At 47.6% G+C, this 22,165-nt stretch overlaps 3 protein-coding genes across 7 annotated transcripts; 2 read left to right on the forward strand and 1 right to left on the reverse strand.

Annotated features, from left to right (window-relative positions):
* Positions 1 to 5,385: 5,385 nt before the first annotated feature.
* On the forward strand, positions 5,386 to 8,652 carry LOC131593118 (protein chibby homolog 1-like). 2 transcript variants are annotated; one of them, XM_058865356.1, is made up of 5 exons: positions 5,386 to 5,592; positions 6,177 to 6,286; positions 6,936 to 7,041; positions 7,132 to 7,244; positions 8,069 to 8,652. In XM_058865356.1, exons 2-5 carry the CDS (start codon positions 6,209 to 6,211, stop codon positions 8,147 to 8,149), a joined length of 378 nt encoding a protein of 125 aa, XP_058721339.1. In that variant the 5' UTR covers positions 5,386 to 5,592; positions 6,177 to 6,208; the 3' UTR covers positions 8,150 to 8,652. The 2 variants fall into 2 exon arrangements, with proteins under 2 accessions (XP_058721339.1, XP_058721337.1); XM_058865354.1 differs by having other exon boundaries at positions 5,399 to 5,592; positions 7,126 to 7,244.
* A 104-nt stretch (positions 8,653 to 8,756) lies between these two features.
* LOC131593117 (mitochondrial import receptor subunit TOM22 homolog) lies at positions 8,757 to 10,681 on the forward strand. Its single transcript, XM_058865353.1, has 4 exons — positions 8,757 to 8,917; positions 9,017 to 9,135; positions 9,434 to 9,551; positions 9,962 to 10,681. The coding sequence occupies exons 1-4, from the start codon at positions 8,807 to 8,809 to the stop codon at positions 10,034 to 10,036; spliced, it is 423 nt and encodes a 140-aa protein (XP_058721336.1). The 5' UTR covers positions 8,757 to 8,806; the 3' UTR covers positions 10,037 to 10,681.
* A 116-nt stretch (positions 10,682 to 10,797) lies between these two features.
* On the reverse strand, positions 10,798 to 22,128 carry LOC131593115 (josephin-1). Of its 4 annotated transcripts, none has more exons than XM_058865349.1 (5): positions 21,865 to 22,128; positions 20,340 to 21,134; positions 15,010 to 15,138; positions 14,698 to 14,892; positions 10,798 to 13,332 (listed from the first exon to the last, which is right to left on the reverse strand). In XM_058865349.1, the coding sequence occupies exons 2-5, from the start codon at positions 20,522 to 20,524 to the stop codon at positions 13,233 to 13,235; spliced, it is 609 nt and encodes a 202-aa protein (XP_058721332.1). In that variant the 5' UTR covers positions 20,525 to 21,134; positions 21,865 to 22,128; the 3' UTR covers positions 10,798 to 13,232. The 4 variants fall into 4 exon arrangements, with proteins under 4 accessions (XP_058721332.1, XP_058721334.1, XP_058721333.1 ...); XM_058865351.1 differs by lacking the exon at positions 21,865 to 22,128 and adding an exon at positions 21,517 to 21,594; XM_058865350.1 differs by lacking the exon at positions 21,865 to 22,128 and adding an exon at positions 21,403 to 21,513.
* Positions 22,129 to 22,165: the final 37 nt, after the last annotated feature.

Below are 22,165 nucleotides of genomic sequence, written 5' to 3' on the forward strand. Positions count from 1 at the left end.
AAGCCTGAAAAGCAACATCATCTGCATATGAGCTGGCAGCAGACACCCAAAAGGACTTTCTGGGCCACACTGTCCATTGTCATGTTGTTTCAGACTCCACATCATCTAAAGACCATGTTAATTCCAATTTTTGCATTTGATAAGAGGTCATCCACAGGCATACCTTTCTAACACAAAGAATTAGTGTAGAGTAAGACCTATAGATCAAGGCAACCTGGGGGGAAAAAAGACCACCTAGGTTGGATACAAAATTCTTATTTTGATTATCAGGGTGTCTAAGGAGGGGGTCTATGGAGAATGCTTACCTCAGTGTTCTTATGACTCTCCCTTTGGTGACAGCAGTTTGTTCATCTTGAATCTTTCTGGTTCCAACGGGGAATAGTCCCAGTTAGTGTAGCTTCTTAGCGATGATAGCGTGCCTAAGTGAAAGTATAGAAGGAATGGTGAAAGAACATGGAAGAGGAAAGAATACTTAGCACTTCTCTCCCACCTTCATCGCATGCTATACACGCTGAGCTTCACAGAATCTCATGATACACAAGTGTGTTTGTTTGTACAGGCAAAGCACAGGTGATGCTCTTCTGAGGCCTCAGATGAAATCACCTTGGAAGGAAATTTAGAATGCAGGCCCTGTTTGCTCTCCGTTATAAACAATACAGAAGTGCAGTCCAAACATCTTGCCGCCAGCAGCTGGTGAAGGGTTATAACAGCACCAACCCATACAGAGAGATGCTTGAGACCTTTTCCCTGGTATTCCTTTTACCCAAATCTCCTCATTAGGAACGTGCAGACTAGAGGCTTAAGTTTCATCATTTCCTGGAAAGGACATCTTAAGTGAGCCATGGAAACAGATGACTGTGAAAGTAAGAGACAAGGAAAAGGATGAAATACAGATGTGGAAGCAAGCAAAGAATAGCCAAGTAATAGGAACAGAGTGAAATAAAGCTTAACTCAAGCTTTCACTGCTATGTGGGCTGCACATGTTCTCTGAACCTTTGGTCTCCCAGTTATCAAGGACAGCCTTGTGGAAAACTCTGCCAGGAAGCAATGGATTCTCTCCAGAGCATGTGAGTGGCTCAACTGCCTGCATATTTGTGTAAACTCTTTCAAGTGAACAGTGTGGCCAGAATAGTGAGCAATGATTGGAAAACCTCCTCAGAGGCCTGGGAACTTTGCCTATTTCATGCATGGCTTCATTTACACTTTTTCTGCTTCTCAGAGCAGAAGATACATGTTTTCCACATTAGTACATATTAGAGAGGCCAAAATACACAAATGTAAACATGTTGCATGTATGTGTGAATTCAGGGAAGGAGGGTAAGAACTGAGTTTGAAAGACAAAGGGTAACTCAGTTTGCAGCTGAGGGTAATTTACAGCTTGCAGGAGCTGCTTTTCCTGACAGAAGCAAAACTGTTCTCACCTATCATCCATTCTGAAACTGCATTGCAAAGCTGTGTCTTGGACTCATCAGCACTGAAACATGTGGGAAATAAGCACAGAAGCAGATATACAAGGCTTGACTCAGCAGTGAAGAGAAAAATAAATAGCGTTTAAGGAAAAAAGAATGACAACTTTATATACTTTTTAGTCAAGAGATCACGTACACAGTGTTCTTTTGAATAACAAAGTCTACATTTCAGCCAAAGTAATGACTGCAGCTTTGAAAAGCCAGTAGGGAAGAAGTACATGATTTGCTAAAAAATAAGGATAAAAACATTTCTCCTTCCTCCTTTCCTTAAAGGTCTGGTTAGCAAAATCGAACAATCAGAAAGAGTGTTAGTGCAGATATTTAGAACTTTTAGGACACTATAAAAGCCAGCTGTGAAAAGTGAAAAAGAATGAAGAACCTGTGGATAAGTAACTAAAAGTGAGAAGGCAGAGGCAAAGTAAGTGAAGGCATATTTGTTGGGTGACAGAGGGCACATATGAGGGATGAGAAATATAACCTGTGCTTTACTGCATTTTATTATTTATTTAGGTTACTAAGATCCATACAGAAGACAGAGGCATGAACTTTTCTGGCTATCACTCGTCTATTCAATGAAGGGTACCACCTGCGACAGACACTCCATTATCTCCAAAACTCATGTGTATCAATGATAGTTGGACATTAGGGTACTTGCAATAATTAAAGATGCCTGCACAGTACTCTGAAAGTCTCAATTTATAGGAAAAGTATTAATTTCAGAACACTCTTGTGCGGATGAGTTTCTCCACTTCTTTTCACTCTCCTTGTGTTTTCTTTGCCTAGCTATAAGCGCTGGAATGAGGGCCTCCTGGTGGTGGAATCTGTGACAGTCAAGCTGGAGGAAAGCACATTTCTTTACAAAGCAGTGAAACGGCTGTTCTTTTATCTCTTGAGTTAGCTGTAATGAAACAAAGAAACAGAGAGAGAAAAAGAAGTGCCGGCTTTGTCAGCAAAATATAGGTGAAGTATTTAATATTTAGGATTCTAAAAGAAGGGACATCATTAACTGCACAGCACTGGGGCAATAAGAATTACCTCACTGCTGAAAAATTTAATTGGGCAAGGAATTAATTTCAAAATGCCAAAAAAGTTTTATTTATAGGTTTTAAACTCAGTCTCATTTAGCCCACCAGGTGTTACAGTATAACATTATAGGTGGCATTATAAAGCCACTAGGTTTTATACAGCCTTACCTATAGGTAGGTAACAACCAGGCAACGTAGCAACTTTCACTACAATAACTAAAATAAATACTCTCTTTGACGTCAGAGTGAGCCTAGAGTAAGTCTACTGAATTCACCAGTCAATGGGGTTTCCCTGTAATTATTGATATAACAGAGAACAATAATAATCCTGTAGTGTATATGAAAAAAAGCAAGAGAAACACTATGGAGTTAAAAGCAGCTCTGAGAACATCTAAGCTATAGATTCTCTATCACTTTTGAGCCAAAAAAGCTGAAGAAGATGCTCCAAATTAGGCTACCAAGAACAGCTTGGGTCTATTCCAAAATTTCCACACTGCCATGTGCTACAGCCTTATCTTCATCCTGACAATCTCTCAGCCTTCCACCAGTATTTTCAAAAATGTCTCCCTGGGAAAATAGGCAGCTTCCTTACACAAGGACTGTAACATAAAGGTTCTTCACCATTGGGGTGAAGAACGGGCTTTTGCAGTTTCTAAGTGATCTCTGTAGTTACTGTCCTGGGAGAAAGAGTGTGTGCTAGGTGTTCTTTTCCCCACAGAGTGACAGGAACAGAAGGATGCATACTACTACACCATAATGCTTTTAACATAGTTGAAAATCATATGTCAAACCATATATAAATATATATATATGTATATGTATTTACCATATACTGAGAGACAATGCTAGAAACAGCAACAGTCCATTCTTTTCTCGGTATCTACCTGATGTAGGTGGAGAAACAATGATGAAAAGCTGCTGCCAAAATACCTTAGGAGACTGGTGCAGTGAGGAAATCCCACAGCATTTTTCAAGGAAATGGAGTCTGGCGAGAAATTAAATTTTGTCAAACCATGAAGAAGAAAGATTTCTGAAGCAAATCACAGCAAAAATCAAGACACTCAGCCTCCTTCTTCTAATCTCCAGGGGAAGCTTTCTGAACTCTTGTTGACAAACCCTTCCAACTATGAGACCATTCACACAGGTATTATCCACTGTGGGCACAGCAACCGAGCACAGAAGGAAGCATTCATCTCACATGCCAAGGTGGTGGGGATGGGCTGCCTGGCTTTTTCCAAGTCTCTGCTCCACAGAAAGAGGCAGTAAGAGAATCACTCTGAGACCCCAGATGCATGAGACAGTTGGGTTTTACAATAATTACAGTGTATTTCTACAATACTCATCCTGCTCAGCACAAGGAGAACTCAAGTAATGTTTCAACTGTGCTGAAACATACAGGTTTCTTCTAGGAAGGTGAACACTACTGAAAATAACACCCCAACCAAACTGAGCTCAGTCCCTCACTACCCTGTATGGTCTTTGGCTCTTATAAGCACCCAGGTGTGCTGACTTTATTTTCTCATTTCAAAATTGTAATTCTACATGCTCTCAGCTTTTCTTCTGAAGTCCTTGCCCTCCTTTATCCGGACCTTCCTTTCATCTTTCTTACCCAATATATGCACACACGTGTGGGTATTAAATGGTGATAGAAGCCACAACTACTTCACAAAGATGTTGCTCTGAACAGTGAGCATCCCATTACAATCACTTCTCTTATTGCAAAAATCACTGCTTTCCAGTGCACAGACTCTGGTATACTGAGTCAGAAGGCAACTGTTTTTACAGCATGTGTCCTGTAAGAGCCAGATGTTGGTTAACTGGACTATCAAAAGATACTGCAGCACCAGAGGTTTTTCTTGTCTCAAGTCACTGGGTTTAACTGTGTTATTTTTCCAATTCTTATTCCAAGTGAGCAATTTTCTGGTTCACTTAAGGCAGGGTGCCAATTAAGCACTCTGGGAATGAAAGACTGTTAGATCTTTTTTTTTCCTTCTTCCCTGGAGTACTAATACATCTACAAACCAAATCAAAATGTTGGTGATTCTCTTCTTTTCTTCTCCTTTTGTCTGCCTGCCCCCTGCTTTTTTTTTTTTCTTCTTTTTCTTTATTGTTCCCTTTTAACTAAAGTCAGCATCTTAGTATCTCATTAATCCAAAATTTTTCAGGAAAGCCCCAGGAAGTCCTTAACATAAGCTTTTTTAACAATGAAGCAAGTAACTTCAGATCGCTATTCTAACATATTGGAGAATTATTTTATAGCTTAGGAGTGGCATTTTGCCTCTGTAACATAAAAAGTGCTGGTGATATGTGTTACATACCCGTACCATTCATTCAAAATATCCAAACCAACTGCCACTGCTACCTCCCATGGAATACAAGCCGGCAAGTAACACAATGAATCTAAATTTATTCCATCATGTGCTGAAGAGGGAGGACTTTGCAATGTGCACAGGAAATGGGGATGCTGGGACTGCTTCAAAGGAAGGTGTGTGAGAAGCTGCTGCTGTGGAGTCACCGTCCCTGGAGGTGTTAGGGACAAGAGTGGACATGGCACTTAGTGTCACGGCCACGTTCACATGGTGGTGGTCGGGGCAAAGACAGGACTTGAAGGTCTCAGAGATCTCTTCCAGCCGAAGTGATTCCGTACGATTCTTCTCTCTACAGCCCCTCACCCATCCACCCCTGAACCCGTGCAGTCCAGGACGCCTGACCTCCTCCACTTCTCCCACGTTCCCAAGCAAGGAAGGGCTTTCTGCCTAATGGCGTTTAGCTATTTAACTGAAAAAATAAACGAAAAATCCCCACCAAAACCATTTTCAACAACTCTTCCAGACGATTCGAGCATTTTAGGGCAGCTGTTAAGGAAAGCGCGGTCAGCACGGCACTAATTCGACGCAGCCCGACCCTGAGCGGAGCCCGACCCGCAAGCCCGCTGCCCGGCACTCCGCCCCCGTCTCCCTCCAGCACAGGAGGCGGAGCGGAGCCGCGGATCCCGTCGCCACGGTAACGCGGCGGCCGCAAACCGCTCCCGGGACACGCGGCGGATCCCACCGGCGGCGGACGGCGAGCGCCGGGAGCGGGCGCGTCCCGACGGAGAGGTGCGGGCCCCCCCCCGGGAATAAAGGCGCAGCTCGATGGAACAGCCCGGCCCAACCGCCCCCGCACCGCGGGGCTGGCCCTACCACCGCGGCGCGGGGGGGATGGGGGGTGAGGGGCATTCTTCATCGGCTCCGCTCTTGCCGAGCCCGCTGCTTTCGCCAGTGAGGTGCCGGGAGGGAAAACGGGACAAAGGAGCATGCCGGTGGTGTCCCGTGCGGGGAATAGCGCCCCGTGGGGCTCCCCTTGCAGCTCCTCGGCGTGCCCGTGGGCTGATACAGCCCGTGCCCCCCGAGGTGCCGGGCCGCGCGGTGCTGGGGGTACCGGCCGGAGGCGGGGAGGGCCGGGGCGGGTGTGACACCTCCTGTCCCCAGCCTGGCTCGGTCACGTGGAGGTGGAGGTGCGAGGGACGTGCCCGTGCACCGAGGGCCGGTGCTGCCTGGTGGCAGTGGCGGGGAGGCGGCCAGGACTCGCCCCCCAAATCGCCATCTTGGCGTGAGAGCTGAGGCGCTCTGCCTGGGGGAGAATGGCCACCTTGTCACATCGCTCTCGGTCCACAGCCTCGGACCTGTTGTTTCTCCTTCAGGAGCCTTCCGTAAGCCTGAGGAGCAGCGAGAGATGCCTCTCTTTGGGAACTCCTTCAGCCCGAAGAGGACCCCACCCAGGAAATGGGCCTCGCTGTCCAACCTGCACCTGGTGAGTCCCAGCACCGGGGGTTTGCTGCCTTGGTGGCAGGGGTGGGTGGCTCCTGCTGTGCGTGCCATAATCCTTACAAGAGCTCCCAGCTGCTTCTGGGGCAGGAACAGGTTCTTCACCCAGAGGGTGATTGGGCTCTGGAACAGACTTCCCAGGACTGTGGTCACAGCCCGAAGCCGTTCAGGACGTGTTTGGACAGTACTCTCAGACGTGGTGCAGCTCTTGGGAATGGTCCTGTGCAGGGCCAGGAGCTGGACTCAATGATACTTGTGGGTTCTTTCCAACTCAGTATATTCTATTATTCCAACTGTGCTGCTTTCTTCCTGCAGTGCAGCACCTTTCCTGATCACTGGTGACTATACATGAAGCTAGAAATGGAATAGCCCAGGGAAGAATCATCACCCCACCTGCAGTCCAGAACTATGTCACTGAAAACTTCTCACCAGTGGTCTCCAAGTGCAGGGAGATGAGTGTGGGGGTGGGAGAAGGTGCAGAGCCAGTCCTCTACTGCAGCAGTATATCATCCAATTAGGGTTCCAGGGCCATTTGGACCAGCATCTTCCACTGGAATGCCAGTCACTAAGAAATTAGAAAGCAGGGGGTGGCTCTGGAATTCTGTGAAACTCTGAGTGTGATCTTATCCCTGCAGCTGGATAGATCCACCCGTGAGGTTGAGCTGGGCCTGGAATACGGCACCCCCACAATGAACCTTGCTGGCCAGAGCCTGAAGTTCGAAAATGGCCACTGGGTTTCAGGTAGAGTACAGCTCAGCTTGCTCTGGTCTGAAGTAACCATGGTTGGCTGACAATCTGTATTTTGACCTCCTTCTTTCCTCCAAGAATCAGGAACCTTTGTGGGGGGGGAGCGCAGGGAGCTGCAGCGCTTGCGCAAACGAAACCAGCAGCTAGAGGAAGAAAACAACCTACTTCGGCTGAAAGTGGACATTCTGCTGGACATGGTGAGCCTTTGCCCAACTCCTGCCTGCCCATAGCAGTGGGAATGCCCGAGCAAAGGGTGCTGGGTCCCCTGAAGAAGGCTGCTCTCACTGCACCCCACTTTCTGCTTTACTCTGCTGTGCAACCCAGGTGTAATGGCAAAGTGACTGTGGGAGTAAAGCCTGATCCCCTCTGTGGAAAAAGGGGAAGGTTCCCCCCACATCAGAGCTTGTTGTAACCACTGTGACTGAGGAGAGAGAAGCCCAGGCAATGCCACGTCTCCTGTTTCCCTTTCTGCACAGAATATAGCATTCTTCTTGCCACTCTGTCCTCTGCCCTAACTATGAAACTGAGTTACAGCCACTATCTCTGGTCACAGAAGATCAAAGCTTCCATCTGCTGTCATGAGGGGTGTGACATCTGTCCTATGTGTAAAACTCTGGATGACAGAATTTCCAGTAAATAAACCAAAATTCAACCTTACCCAGAGATCTCAGCTCTCATGCTTAAAATCTGGAGAGACATTCAGTGAAATAGAAACACACATCTATTCTCAGTTAATAAGGGATTTAGCTTTTATGTCACTCTAAACAAATATTTTCTTTCCTTACTCTTCACATATTTTAAAGCTGGAAAATGGCTTTTGTGGCTGGAACATTTAGCAGAAGTGCTAGCTGCTCTCCAGGTTTTCCAGGTGATCTCAGTGAAGCATGACAGGCAGCTTCTCCCTTGCTCAACAGAAACAAATTCCTTCCTGCAGGACCTGGCTTGTGGCTGTAAATCTGTGTGCTGTGAAGTTGGAAAAGCCTCACAACTTTTAACTCCTGTTGTTTCCTGTGCATTCCAGCTCTCTGAGACCACTGCTGAGTCCCACCTCATGGAGAAGGAGCTGGAGGAGCTGAAGCAGCACAGCCGGAGGAAGAAGTGAACAAGAGGTGGCCAGGCTGGTTCTAGGTCTTGGCACACGGGATGCTGGGGCTGGCTTAGGCCTCCCAGCCATGTTGGTACTGTGTGGAGGTACTTGGTTTCACGGGACCACGAGTGCCGAGATGCCTCCAGCGTTGTGTGGTGCCGTGGGTACTGCTAATGGCTGATTTGGCACCACTGTGCTGTTAATTAACACGATTTTCCTCAGAGCACTTTACCTTGCTACATTTCCTCACCGCAGCCCAGCACAGGTACCCTCTTCTCTAAGGCAGCCGGACAAGAGGCGGTGGAGAAGATCCATCTCCATGAGGGCTCCTCCTCGCCTTCCCCACATACAGAAGCGGGGAGACCTCTGCCCGCTCCCCCTGGGGAGCCCGCGGGTGATTGTACAAACCTCACCGTCAGCCTTGGGGGAGCAGGATGCTGGAGTTGCTCGTTCTCGAGAGTTTTTCATATTTTACATAAAACCTTGCAATTAAAACCCGGTTCTGAGGGTGTTTGTAACGCGTCGTGCTGTGCTGCCGGGGCCGGGGTGGGGTGCGGCCGATGCTCCTCCGGGCCGCCAGGGGGCGCTGTCTCGCCCGGGCTGGGTGGCGGGAGGGCCGCCGCGCTTCCGGCGGCGCTCTGGCCGCCGCTCCTTCCGTCCTGTGTGGTGGCGATGGCGGCCGCGGCGTCCCTGTCCCCGGAGGAGCTGCTGCCCAAGGGCGGCGCGGGCAAGGCCGAGGAGCTGGAGGACGAGCTCGAGGAGGAGGAAGAGGACGACGAGGAGGTATCGGGGCAGGCGGCGGGGAAGGCCGGGCGGGCGCGGTGACCCCGCGGGGCGCGCAGGGCCGTGCGGCGGGGCCTGACACGGTGGTGCCGCCCGCAGCTGGACGAGACGCTGGCGGAGCGGCTGTGGGGACTCACGGAGATGTTCCCCGAGAGCGTCCGGTCGGCGGCCGGGGCTACGTTCGACCTGTCGCTGACGGTAGCGCAGAAGATGTACAGGTGAGGGGGCGGCGGGCCGGGCCGGAGCCCTTCGGAGCGGGCCCGGCGGGCAGAGCGGGGGCGCGGGGCGGCTCCGCCGGCTTTCGCGGAGGCTTTGGCCGCTGGTAGCGCAGTGCGGAGCCTGCGGGGAGCGGAAGAACCGTGGCTTTTGTTTAAGGGCGGCTTCTAAGGGCGGGGATAAAGGGACACCCCGGAGTCCGGGGTTGGATTTGGAGGCAGGTTTATGGTTGAGGCACGGAAGGGAAACGCGTGATTGTGCCAATGAGAACTGATTTCTAGGTTTCTTTCTCCTTGATAGATTCTCTAGGGCAGCTCTGTGGATTGGGACCACCTCTTTCATGATTCTGGTTCTTCCTGTCGTCTTTGAAACCGAAAAACTGCAGATGGAGCAACAGCAGCAGCTGCAGCAGCGACAGGTGAGGCAGGAAGGCCCAGCCCTTTGTCCCGGCCCTGCAGAGTTGGCTGGAAGTGCCTGCACCTCCTGCTGCGAGCAGCTGCTGGGGGAGCCTGGGGAGACGGGTGCAGACTGTTGTACACTCTGGCCTCACTCACCCCACCAGATTCTCTGGCTGGATGTTCTAATGGTACAATGCTGCTGATTCCCAGTGTCAGGCTGGAGGCAATCCCTGGCAAGCACAACCTGGCTTTCACCAGTGGAAATGTGCTGTGAGGGGCTAATGGGGGCTGTGGTCGGGCACTGACCTTAGCTGTTGTAGCAAGAGTGGGACTGGTGCTGCAAAGGACCACCAATAGCTTTGGGAGGAGGGACTGCATGGCAAGGTGTCTTGTGTCCTTGATACTCCTCAACCAATTGTTTTCCTTCCAGATCCTCCTCGGACCCAACACAGGGCTCTCAGGGGGAATGCCAGGGGCCCTGCCTCCACTATCTGGAAAAATCTAATTTGCGGAAGCTGAGTTGGATTCATATCAAGTGGGAAGACCTTGCGATTATGATATATTGAACTGTTGATTTGTTGGGCCAGGGCATTTTTTGTTTTTATTTTTGGTTCTCCTTTGGGACATTGACCTGTTCATAACAAGGGAGGGAAGCCCCCCTCTGGACCTGATGATGGCTCCTGTCTGCATCCCCCTCTCCTTTAGAAATCATGAGTATTTCCTTTTATTCAATCACTATGCCATAACCAGTTACAGACTTGGACCGGGGGAGCTCCTCTGCCAGCTTCTTGCTCCCACAGAACACCCTGGGGCACAGGTCAGGCTTTGAAAAGCAGCAGTCAGACACAACAAACGCTTTCGTGCCTGATTTGGAGCTGAAGGACAGTGGTGGCAGAAGAGTGACTTTCCCAGCAGAGGAAGGAGGGGTGCAATCAATACCCCATGGAAAATACTCTTTGGGAAGATGCGTCTGCAGAAACACTTTCACTGCAGCTGTGTGTGTGTGAGAACCGAGGGAGCAGCAGGCCAGGTTTGAGACGATCACATCCACGCAGATTCTCTGCCTCATAAAGTAGAACAGACATCAGCTGCGTATTTTTTTGTATGGAATATTAAATAAATCCAACCTGAGCAGTGTGGTTTTAATAGATGTCCTTGAGGGAGGCTCAGTTCTTTCAGAGCTGCTGGGGGATTTCTGGGTAGGGATCTCTCCATTTCATGCACAGCCTGGCAGTGTGGAAGGGACCGACGTGGTTTTGTCACCTTCAGAGGGGTGGGGAAGCCTTGCATGGCTTAAGGGAATTCTCCAGGAGGTGATCCTACCTCAGCACCAGTGTCCACCATTCAAGGTTTTTAACTCACAGAAACATGGTGGTTTTATAACCAAAGAAAAAAATTTATTCATCCTTTACATACTTTGTTACAGAACAATTCAATTGAACATACAGAAGTGATAGGACATTTATATGGAAACTTTTTTTTTTTCCATTTTTAATATTTGGTTAAACAAAATACATCTCTGTAAACAAACCCAAGACAAGGCTCTAACAAAACCAAACAAGCAAGAAAACAAAGGGGCTTCCCCGCTCCCGAGTGGTGGGACTGGACCAGCTCACCCACCCTCGGGCACTGCAGCCTCACCTCCCACGGGGATGTGATCATACACTTTCCCTTTACCTGAGCAGCTGGATCACACTGTTTCTCCCCCGGGAAAGCAGCTGACACACAAGGAGAGGAAAGCAGCCCCAAAGTATTTTAAAACATCTTTGCATATTGTGCACTGATCCATTGGCTTGCAGTTTCCATGCAAACAGGGTTTTTCTCCAAAGTGCAACTTCAATCAGCATAGAAAATGTTGCTGTTGAGATTTATATTTTCCCCTCTTGAAGAAATGGCTTCAAGTCAGGAGCAGAATGCCTGCAGGCTGAACATCCTGCCTGGAAAGTGTTTAAAAACTCTGCCAGCTGGTATTGGTCATTGGAATGTGTTACGAAATAGGACTTTTTAAAAGAGCAGTTTGCTCTTGACTGTGGGAGGCTGTGCTCAAAGGACTGCAAAAGTGCTTGCCAGATGGCCAGGGGTCAGCAAACATCATTGTCCTGTTGTCATGTGGCCTCTGTTCTCTGTTGGGATGGTGCCACTTTTGGTGGTCTCTCAGGTTCGAGCACCTGCTCATGCGTTTGCAGAGCTCTGAAGAGAAAAATAACTGAGAAAAGGTCATTATAATCCCTCCTTTCACCAGCTCAAACATCAGTAATGACAGTTTCTTGCATGGTGGAACAGGATCCTTCGAGCTCCATCAGGTCCCAGAGGTTGCTGTTCAACCAAGACATGTAAAGATGGAAGCAAACAGCAGCTCAGCCAGGAAGCGCTAAACACAACGAAGTCAGTTCCAAATTCAGCATTTCCTCCTCCTGCCAAGGAAGGTATGGCTGAGCTACAGCTCTCCTGGGTGACTGGGAAACAGCCGGTGGAGATTCCTTAGTGTCTCCCATGTCTAGTCTCACTTCCCCATGGAAGGCAGGAAAAAGCAATTCAACCATTAATGGAATGTTTGTTGGCCAGTGCTAAAGGAGAGGTTGGGTTGAACTACCAAGCCAGGGTGTCTCCAATGCCTGAAAGTTCTGGTGGACCCTCTGCATCTCCCACACCAGTGGATGGTAGCAATAAAAGGGCAAAACTGACTGCTATAAAGGCTTCCTCCCTTAGCCCATTTTTATTTTATAACTTGACCTCCTTCATTTCACATGACATCTGTGACTGTGGGCTAGACTTCTGAAGAGAGGAAAATAAAAGGGAATTAATTTATTTGAAAACCTTTTCAGCTTGATTCCTCTCTCCAAGGAGCCCCTAAACTACTGGATGACCACGCACAAAACCTAAATAACTTTTAAAAAATAGTAAAAAAAAACCCACCATAGCATGAAGAAACCCAAGCAGACTGTGGCCTCTCTCCAGTCCAGCAACTTGATACTCCTCAGTTAGCCTGTGCTTGCTGTTTCCATGTCATCTTAGCCAGACACACACTGCCAAACAACTGCTCACCACATACATAAATCCTTGGACACCCTAGGGAAGAATCCTCTAGCTACCCAAAAAATTTATTGGAAGATGACACTGGTTTTATTATTGTTTCCTAATTCCTGGCACAAACCAGCCCTAAGAAGCAGAAGGTTGTGCTGAGCACCGTACCATTCCTAGTGTTTCGAGTGTCCTGAGAGACCCTTAGGAATTGCAAATGTCTTCATGACAACTTGTTTTGGAGGGAGAGAACTGTAAAAAGGTGGCAGCGTGCTCAGCCCCTGCTCCTTCCTGACAAGCCCTGGAGGGAGCAGTGTCCCACCAAACGCAGCCTTGAACCACGTGGGGAAATGGAGGCCTGGGGTTTCCTGGCACTCTCCCCCAGCCCAGTTTTTCCAGAGCATGATGCCTTCCAGCTGGCCAAAGGGCACTGCAGCTCACCCACCTTGCAATTAAAGTAACTGGCTTCCAGTTTCCCCTGCTCTGCCCTCAGTTCTTCTCCACCCATTACCCCAATGTCCTGCGCCATTGCCCTATTGCACCAAGGAAGGAAGGAAGAGAAGAGCCTAACAAAGGAAATTCCAGACGAGAAGAGTCGGGGCACCCATTATCCAGGTTTTAGGACATCAGGAGTTCAGTAAAGGGGAAGAACTGTAGTGGGAGGACAGAGTCAGCCCAGGTCACACATCAGCTCTCCAGGTCTGGTGTGCTTCCACCTCCTCTGGCACCACCAATAGGAGTTCACAGTTCTTTCCTCTCAGCTGGTGTTTCAAAAATTTCCTATCATAAAGAGAAACAGAAGCAAGTGCTACTGAATGTAGAGCTTTGTGATCTGCAACAACAACTACATACGACTAACTATTCAGATGGGACAAGAAATGGGGGAAAACTCCACTGTCTTTAATTATTTTATGACAGAAAAAAACCACAATCAAATATTAAATTTTCCTTGATAGATTCAACCATCTCTACCCAGAAAATTCTCGGAATCAAGACAGGCATTATCTTAACCTCAGCAAAGATGAGTCTATATAGGTGCCACTTTCTTAATTTCCAAGGTAAGAAAACAGAATTAAAACCAAGTTTAGTTTCTTCATATTTCCAAGATCAAGAATCCCACCTTAGCTTAAAATAATTCCAACAAATCTGGGAAAAAATATTTTTCTAGTAAAAAAAGAACACCCATCATTTAGATGTCCTTAGCAGCAGTGTACCACTTAGTCATTTGACATGTTTTTTTAGCCTCTTTCTGCACCTAAGCTTTTTCTAATACCAAACTTCGATTACTTCCAATAAATATGAAAAACAACATTTTCTCCAATATCTTCTGGTCCAGGTTTCCAAAACTCCCAGTAGAGAAAGTCCTTTTTTATTGCTGAAGAATAATAAATGCCTAGGATAAAATCCACCAGAACCTCTGCACAGTAGTTTCATAAGAGAGTTACTTTACCCCAGAAATTTACCAAAACTTCAATGGTACAACTGGCTCTGCAAGCACTGCACATGTGCAATCCCTATCTCAGAACAAGTCTAGTGAAGGCAGCAAAGCTGCCAGTAGGATTTATGGCACAATGGAATGGAAGCTAAACAGCAATCAAGAGCAGGTGAAACTTTACAAAGTATTTACAATGACCATCTTGTGTTAAGAGATTAAAGAGGGAGGGGAGCCAAACCACAAGGGCAGCATATGCTTACATAGGAAAAGTGATTCCTAGCAAACAGCTCTTACTGCTGTCACAGATAAGGCTGCACTTTTAGTCTGGAAAGCCTCTTGCTGGAAGCATACAGATTGTTACTAAAGAGGCAAAGAATCTTCGATGTACTGTCATGTTCAAGGAGGGAACAGGGCACAGCACTTCTGTTGCAGGTATCACCCACTAATACCAGAGGTGGCCTCTACCTTCGTCACTGACAGAGACACACACATAAGAGGCCAAGTAAAGCTATCCTGTGCTCATAGAGACACCACTGCCAAAAGCACTTCCCTAGCTTTGCACAAATGGGGCATCAATCCAAGTGGAAGCAGAAGAACCTCATTACTCTCACAATTTTTACTGTGTAAGGTCAACCATACATATTTCAATCTCCAACTGCTTAAGGACAGACTCCTTACCTCCAATATGGAAGGATTAGAGGAAATCCTACCTGAGCTCACTTTCACCTCCAATCCACTCGGGCACCTTGAGCTTGGAGTCGAGGTTGTAGTAGGTGCCTCCCACCTCCCGGACACAGATCCAGTGCTGTCGCTTGAGGGGGAGCTTCAAGGGGCCCCAGCAAAGGCTGGAGGGCAGATTCATAATGAAGCCCATCACGTTAGACAGGTTAATGGCATTAACATCCCTGAAAGAGTACAGGACACAAAACATCAACCAGATTATGTTCTGGTGCTTTCACTCCAATCTCTTCCTCATTTTTGTAAACAGTAGCCACCTCCAGAATTACACAAATTCTCAGTACCTGCGCTTATCCCACCAAACCGCCTCGTAGCCTTTGGTCTGAAGTGCTGCCATAATCACGTTCACATCATAGTTCCCATTCCCCAGCATGCTCTTCTTGTGGGGGGTCACCATGGTGTTGGGAGACAGCCTGCAGACAGAAGAGAATGCTCTAGCAGATGCTTGCTGAACCTGTATTCCACAACTGGAAAGGGGCTACTTGCTGTATAATTTGAAATCAATTTTCAGGAGTTTTGTGCTTAAACACAAACTACTCCATCCCCCCTTATCCTTCATCAAATGGGCTGAGGGAACTAAGTAAGTAATGCAGTAAGAATAACCTTGATGTACAAAGCCTCCAAAATCCTGCCTTTGATGTGTAAGAGATCACAAAGTTCTTCCTCCCTGACCCCTTGAACTGGAACTTCTGAAGGATGCTTCAATTATGATTTTTCCTCTATTTACAGTGGAGTAAATGCCAATTTAGGACAATGGCTATTACAATTTCAAGAGTTCAACAGTCAACACCAGTCTTGAAGACTGGATGAGTAAAAGAGGCAGGAGAGGTTGGCTGCAGAAAGGTTGTTCTTTTTCCTCCTCCACTGGTAGATGAAAGAAGTATTCAGACACAAAGCTGTGAAGATACTTGGGGTTGGGAGCTCTCTAAAGTGTTGCTGTTCCTAGATGATAAAAAAGTATCTGTTGCTGTAGGTAACTAAACAGATAATCCTGATGTGAACAAATCCCTTCAGTTTCGACCTGTAAGTTTGCTTAAACATCACTTGCATTACGACAGCATCTAAAAATGCAGAACCACAGTCCATCACATTCATATAATCACAGAATATTCTGATTTGGAAGGGATCCACACAGAGTCAAACTCCTGGTCACAGACAGGACAGCTCCAAGGATCACACCATGAGCACTAGAGCACTGTCCAAATGCCTCATGAACTCTGTCAGGGGCTGTGACCACTTCCCTGGGGAGCTTCTTCCAGTGCCAAACTCACCCTCTGGGTGAAGAACCTTTTCCTAATATCAAACCTAACCTCTGACAGTGCTTCATGCCATTCCTTCAGGTCCTGTTACTGGTCACCAGAGGAGAGATCAATGCCTGCCCCTCCACCTCCTCTTGTGAGGAAGCTGTGGGCTGCTATGAAGTTACATGCCAAAATATACAACAGCTTTTGCACAAGTTCAGATAACGGATGTGAAACACAACATGGAGATGTGTGGCAAAATACCGTGTTAGCCACTTCTATGGTTTTATGTTTCCCCCCTCCGCCCAAGAAAATTTGTAAGGAGGGAAAACAACAGGATGTATTATTATGAAGATGACAGAAGGAAAAGCAAGTATGGGGGAAACTGGGAGCAGAGAACAACGAAGTCGTGTAATGCCAATCCAAAGAAAGTCAAGCCTCAGATGAGTTCTGTTGTGATGAGTTGTTCTTTCCATTGATAAGGACTCCATTAATTCTACTATTGCAAAGTTCAGATTTCATACCATCCAAACATCTGTATTTTACCTGCCTCCTCCTCCTCCTGTCAGCTCCATCCCCAAAACTCCTAATGTTCCTGCACGTTTCTCGGTCAGCCTTTAGCATGCTGCACGTTCTGCAGGCGTACTTCATCCACTGAAAATCCCTCAGCCCTTCTGCATTCCTGCCCTCATTACCCAACAAATTGTATTTCTTTAAAAAGGCATCCATGCAGCAGTAGCAGAAGATGTTTTTAATTCTTTTTAATTCCTTAATTCTTTTTAACTTTAGCACAATAGTGTTTGATCCCTATATCTATGATTAACACTTCATTTTGTACCATATAGTACTTTGTACACATGCCAGAGATTAATGTGGCTTTGTGTTAACCCCCTACATCTGTGACTAATAGTCTTGTACCAGCTAGCGCTTCCTTATTTACCTATATCAGTGATTAGGATGTACTAGCACATGTCTTAGTTTTGAGAACAGAGATAGATTGCCAGGCCAAAGAATGATAAGAGAAGTGCATCGTGACCTGACAAAAATACTTGAGATATTCTCAAGGTGAAAAGATTCACTAGAAGATCCAGAACCATCAATGGAAAATCTGGGGAATGGGATATTCCCAAATGACTACCAAAGAACCTCAAAAGACCCCTACTGATATCCAAATAAATCCATGGAAATAATTAACATATATGCATGAATTTAGGAAATACAATGCATTTGTAATAGAAATGCAGTGACTATATACTGGTTTCATGCATATAACATGGTCTGGTTATATGACTGGTAGACTGCTGGGTGTACACGTTAGGTGGAGCAATTCCCATGCACCCAGCATGCTGAATAAAGTAATCTCAGCTTTCTTACCTAACCAGCTGTGCAAAGTTTATTTCCCAGTTTTCAGTGACACCCTGACAGCATAAAGCATTTGACAAGAAGAAAGCAGTGGACTGGGTAGGGAGTTTCAGAGCAACCAAGGCTGGAGAGGCTACAGACAGGTAGCCTTTGTCTTCAGCTGTGAGTTTTTCCACAGTGGAGCAGTCTGCAGCAGAAGAATCTGGGAAGTGTTCACTACAGAAGGGAGAGGAGTCCACAAGACCATGGTAAGAGGACAAGCTGTTAATAACCACCGTGGGGGTGTATTTTACTAATCACAGAGATAGAACCTGCAGCTTGTCACAGCTCTTCCAGCATCTCCATAAAGCGAGATCACTTGGCTATGGCTAACTCCTCAAGATCATTGCTTCAAACCTACCAACTCTTCTGAGCGCCAGCGAGCAAGGAAAACCTTACAATTCAGAGAGCCCTTTGGGCTGCAGAAGCACCCTCTCATGGTATCATTTTCCAGAGACAAGTTTATTCAAGAGCTGAAAGAACAGATCTATCTTTGCTCCTTCACATAACTTCCAGAGCCCCAGAAATGCGATGAGGTGACCAGCATGGGCAACAAAAAACTGGCACCTGTGAGCAAACTTGCCCCACGAACCACCTCAACATCTTGAACCACTCATACCTAAGCAGAGTCCACAATCATCAGCTGAAAGATTCTGACTAGGCAAGGAATTATATTGTTGTTCTGTTTTTTTTAATCTAGCTACTGAGCTGAGGAAGACTGACAAAGTTGGACAGAAATCCAGGTAATAATCCTCCTAATCTTTCTACATCAGAAACTTTCATCAACATGTTGTCTTAACACAAGATTCCTGCATGCAGTTGTCTTTCCTAATCAGTTCTCAATATGCAGACTCCAGTGAAGCAAAGAGATTTTGTTTGTATCTCCATGCAACACTTGGAACATGCAATCATACTTCCTGCAACAAAAGCCAGAGGAACATCAAAAAGGTATTTCTTATTTTAGAGGAAAGAAGAGGAAAAGAATACAAAATCAGAGGGGTGCCCAGACCAAGTTTTGGCATATGCTTGAGATGATAATCATCAGACTACCCTGGCCTTACACAATAGGATGCAGCAAAAGGGAAGCTAATGATTAAGCAATGTGGTTCAATCATTCTCCAAAGAATGTGGTAAAAGCTAGAGAGCTTAAGTTTATTTGTGATTTTGTTACTTTGTCAACACCGGGTTTAAAAATCAGACCTCAACATTTTTGCAGGTTATTAAAAATATTCATCAGTCTTTTATCAATACATAGAATGTGAGTAGAACACAGGAAAAGACATATAAAGGGCAACTAAATTCACACTTCTTAAAGGAAAGTCAAAGAGCTACAAACAAGTAGTCACGCAACAGAAACAGAAAGGCAGTGGCAATTCTTATGCGTAGCTTATAGATCACCCATTTCCAGGAGGAACATCCATGTGTATTTCCATACTACCATGGGGCTGAACCAATCTGTGTATCTTGATCCGAGTATTAGGATGGAACAACTCCAGGTTGGAATAAAAGACAAACTCTCCCTTACAGGGAAAGAGGTCCAACAAGATTAATATCCAGTCTTTTTCTGGGACGTTTCATGCTGCACACTAACTCTGTCTCACCAAATGCAATGAAAGCCAACTAATTAGATCATCACACTCCTTCTACCACATGAACTGCCTTTGTTTGCTTCAGGCCAAGAGCAATCCAGCTGTGATTAAGATTCTGACAATTGCTGCTCTGGAACAAAACCACAGTGTGTTTACGCTGGACAAAGAGTGCCTTGAGCCTGCCATGGACCAGCTCCACTCCACCAGCAGGAGTTTTATCTACAAAGCTGTAATAAATAGCATTTCAGTCTGACACTTGCTATTGTCCTTCACCACATTATTTTGCCAAAGACAGGCATGAGTTTGATGAGTCAAGCACCAGTTTCATAAATTTGCCAGTTTTCAGGAGAGCAGCAACAGGCCCACAGCTCCCTGCTCATCATCACAGGATACCACGACTGCCTCATCCCACAGCACGTGCTGCCATGATGTGGGGTCTCCTGCCTATAAAAAACACGAGATGCTGGCAACTGCTGGTAACAGGTATTCAACCATAACTTACATAATGTTTACAATGTCTGCAGGTTGAGTATCAGAGATGTGCCCTTTTCCTATATCATCACTTAGCTTCATCAGTGGTGGGTCACCAGAACTTACAGAGGCTCACACAGAACTTCCATAAAGCATCAAAACACCATAAAATAAACACTGAGCAAAATATGAGCTATGGCACAGGCCACGTTAATAATTTATATTCATCCCTGTAAAAGTCAAACCCACTTTATTGATTATCTGAAGCTGCTGGGAAACATCTAGCAATGCCACAGGAAACAGGCATCCAGCTACTGAAATTAAACCCAGTTTAAAAGAGTACAAAGAGTCTTGATGCATGTAAAAAAAAGCCCATAATGTTTGAAGAACTTCACTGAACCTCTTGAATAAGGAGTCACTCATTTGGCAAAACTTCTAATTTCTAAAAAACTTGCATGTGTTGCAGTACTAAGTCAGTAAGTTTTTATGATGACCTGTTAGTCATTCCTGCCACCTTCATTCTCCCAAGGTAATCCCCAAATCCATTACTGACATCTAGGTAGTTTATTTACACAAGGCAGGACAAAAATACAGAAGACAGGCAGAAGAGGCAGCAAGATGAGTAGAGAGGAAGACAGCACTCCAACCACATGATAGCATCTGCAATAAAGCTCTTAGACCCAAAACTGGGAGCCAGAACAGGTTAAGAAACAAGTAAAATGAGAATTTCTGCATGGAGGGTAAAAAAAAAAAAAAGGCTGGGGTTAAAAAAAAAAGATACACTCAGCTCAAAGCAGTGGCACAATCCGAATCCCTCCTTTTCTTTCCATTTCCCCCCAGGTTAACACCCAAAAATTCCTCCCATCAGCAGAGGACAAGGGGAAGCTAATGCCAGTACAGAGAGCATCCTACCTCTGGAAAATCTCCTGCAGGGTTTCCCTAGTGAAGGCGTTGCTGTCCTGGAAGACATTGTTGAGGGCATGGAGGGCGCACAGCTCCCTGCGTTGCTTCTCATGGTAAATATGCTGTGGTGGTAGCTGGGATGGCTCTGGCGATTCCGATTTGGTCTTGTCACCTTTCCATGGCACACAACTCATTTTCTCGATGGGTGGATAGGGAGTAGGTGGTGAAAAATGAAGGAGGCTAAAGTTCCTGCCTCCACAGTCACAACAGCCCACTGCCCCTTTCGTGGGCTAGTGCTGCTTCCAGCATACAAATCCTCCTCTTGTGCTTCAGTTTATTCAGTAATTGGCTCTGATAGCCGGTTTTAAAAACCACATGAAGATCTGCAACCTCCCTCTTCTCATACCCCATAAAATGTAGTATTTCCCTCCACATAAAAGAACAATTTTAAAATGTCAAAATATATGGTTCTACTTCGTGTCAAGATACCGGCTGGAATTTATCACATCGCTCCTTTTCTTCCATCTCCTTCGGTCTACAGTGCCACTAAAAAAGGTACCCAGACCACGTAACTAGGAGAGACCCACCCCCAAACTGCCAAAGGGAAGAAGAAGGCCAGCGCTTGGTACTGCCTATAGAAGCGCAGGGTGGTTAAGCACTTATCAGCTGCATTCCTCCATTCCTTTGGGAACGACTGAATCCTGGCAGGAAGATACCAACAGCTCGGGAAAGGAAAGCACTTCTTGCTAGGCCACGAGAAACCAAAGTCGAGGCTGCGGGGAAGGCGATTCCTCACAGGTCACCCTGCGCTCCGACAAAGGGAAGTCTCCGTTAGCAACCAGAGGCAGCACAAAGCCCGTGGGAGCGAGGGTAGGGCAGGCGGGACCAGCCCCACGGCCTGCCTCGCACCTTTCCACCCCGCCCCTCCCCACCCTACGCCCTCACAACCACCACCACCAAAACAAAAACAACAACAGCAACAGAAACCCAAGCGGGAGCCGCTTCCCACGACCAAGGCCCAGCGACCCCCGCAGCCCACCGCGCTGAGGAGAGTCCCCCGTCTAACCGCCACCCAGCCCTTCGGAGCTCGCTGCCGGGCCGAGGCGCCCGCCCTTCCCCTCGGGAAGGTTGGAGGGGCCCCGCCGGGCCGGGCCAGGCCGGTCGGGTCCCGCCGCCGCCTCCTCACCACCCGCTCGGCCCCTCGGGCCGCCCCGCGCCGCCGGCGCACGCGCGCGCCGGGCCCCGCTCGCGCCACTCTCGCTCGCTCGCTCGCGCACGCACACACGCGCGCGCGCCCCCCCCCCGCCCCCCGCACGCGCCAGCGTCGGCCACGCCCCCTCTGACGTCAGCGGCAAAACGAGCCGGGACGCAAGCGAAAGCGGTCTCGCCGGCCGCTGAATAAACAAATGTAAATCCTCCCTCGGCTTCCTCGTGTGCCACAGGTTGGCGCTTGTGACGGTGGTGCCACAAGCATGCGTGTGGCCAGGCGGAGGAGCAGGACAGGCAGCTTTCCCCGCCACCCTGCAGGAGTCACCTGCCAGTCCGCAGAGCCCACTCAGGCAGAAGGGTTTCCTCCTTGGTGCTGGCGTCCTGCCTGGCGGTCCCCGCCGGCAGTCTGAGCACTGTGGGCTCGCATGGCGAGCAGGCGTAGGGCTTTTCTCCCGGGAGCCCGGGGCAGGAGGGGCGGCTGGGTCCTTTATGAACCCCGGGAGCTGGTACGGGTCATGACAGCAGGTCCCGCGGACTGCAGGCACACCAGCCGCGCTCCCACCCTGTTCCATTGGCTGACACAACTATCAATGACAAACCTCCTCTTTGTCACTGGCTAGCCCGAG

This window comes from Poecile atricapillus, chromosome Z, assembly GCF_030490865.1.
Source record: "Poecile atricapillus isolate bPoeAtr1 chromosome Z, bPoeAtr1.hap1, whole genome shotgun sequence".
NCBI lineage: Eukaryota > Metazoa > Chordata > Aves > Passeriformes > Paridae > Poecile > Poecile atricapillus.